The sequence below is a fragment of the Atta cephalotes genome (genome assembly GCF_000143395.1).
Source record: "Atta cephalotes unplaced genomic scaffold scaffold00002, whole genome shotgun sequence".
Classification (NCBI taxonomy): Eukaryota; Metazoa; Arthropoda; class Insecta; order Hymenoptera; family Formicidae; genus Atta; species Atta cephalotes.
The window spans coordinates 4058362-4059931 of NW_012130066.1; the positions used below are offsets into that span (position 1 = coordinate 4058362).

General features: G+C 29.2%; 1 protein-coding gene across 1 annotated transcript in view; it reads left to right on the forward strand.

Annotated features, from left to right (window-relative positions):
- Positions 1–688: 688 nt before the first annotated feature.
- The window catches only part of LOC105623025 (nicotinamidase-like), a 7555-nt gene continuing 6673 nt past the window's right edge, over positions 689–1570 (forward strand). Inside the window, exon 1 of the mRNA XM_012204431.1 lies at positions 689–906. Within this exon, the coding sequence (XP_012059821.1) occupies positions 689–906 (218 nt within the window). The remainder of the gene's footprint in view (positions 907–1570) is intronic.

Genomic DNA, 1570 nt, shown 5'->3' on the forward strand with positions numbered 1-1570 from the left:
ATTATTTTATTTAAAATATTATTTATTTATTTTAAATATATATAGACAAATTTCGCCGACATTGGGAAAATCTATTTTGTCATTAAACTATTAGAGTGCGATATAAAATCAATACCAATCAATATCAATATCAATATATTAAACTTAAAATTTGATAAAGCATTTACACAAAGCATTTATAGCGTAAAGTGTAGATCGCATCTTATATTGGAGTTCTAAAAAAAATCCTAAATAAGAGTCTAAGGGTGCTATTTTATTTGTGCGTTTTTATCATACGATAAACGTGTACAGAAATCCTCGGATCTCTCTATCCCATAGCCAATCAACAGGCTTGAAAAATTTATCGTGCGAGAAAAACGCACAAATAAAATATCACCTTAAAAATATTGGAAAAAATATTTTTTTTTTCATAACCTACGCGTGTCGCATTGGCGACATAATGGCAGCTGTATAGATCGATGTGTTTATACGCGTCTCTAACCTAACTTGTGACCTGATTACCTGCGAGGACAATAGTGATCCCTGTATAATGCTACACAAATACTAATTATTTTCTGATTGGCCAATTGGGTCTAGACAGCACCCGAGTGGGAATCTGAACAAATAACAATCTATATATCGGAGCGGCAATCGTGCGATCGTCGTGAATTTGAATAATATAACCAACACGCAAGACGACGTAGCATACATGGCGTCTGCAGGCTTTCTTTGGTTATTTTCGATAGATATATTGTCGAAATTTGACATTGATGCTAAACAACCGTTCAATTACGAGAAATTCCAAACGCTCTGCGTCCAATTGTTTAGCGCAGATGAAGTGAAGGAGAATGAATGGAGGGTACAAGAGATCTTTAAGCTATTTGACGCAAATGCTGACAATGTGCTGGCTAATGAAGAACTGTTCAGGTGATGTGTGCGCAACTTATCTAGTTTTTCTAAAAATTGATTGAATTTTATGTGGTTAAAAGAGGGGAGGGAATAGTTTATATTGTACATATAATTTTTAGCTCAGAAATAAGATTAAAAGATAAAAGAAGATCAAAAGGGAAGAAAAAATAAAAAGTAAAAAAAATAAGCGATTATTTTTTCCTTCCAACTTCAATAATGTACAGATGGAAATATCTGATTTAAAATAATTGAATTTCTGTTTTTTTTTTCGTTATTATTTGTACTTTATTTATTTAATGAGATATTGAATTTTACATTAGATTATTTAATTCTAATTAATAATGTTTGACATTTTCTCTTATTATTTTTTAGGAAAATAATTTAGATACAAAGTCATGTCAATATATTTACTTATTTTTCTTATGTTTTATTTATAGATCTAATTTATAGATCCTGGTTTATTACGAGAAGAAAAAATAAACCATAAATATTTGTTTAATAAATTAAGCCTTAACATTTACAGTTATATATCCAATCAGAAATAATAATGGAATCGACATTGAATCGATGTCAATTCGACGTCGAAAGCTTCAAATCGACGTCGATTCGATATCGATTTCATTATCATTTCTGATTGGATATATATATATATATATATATATATATATATATATATATATAA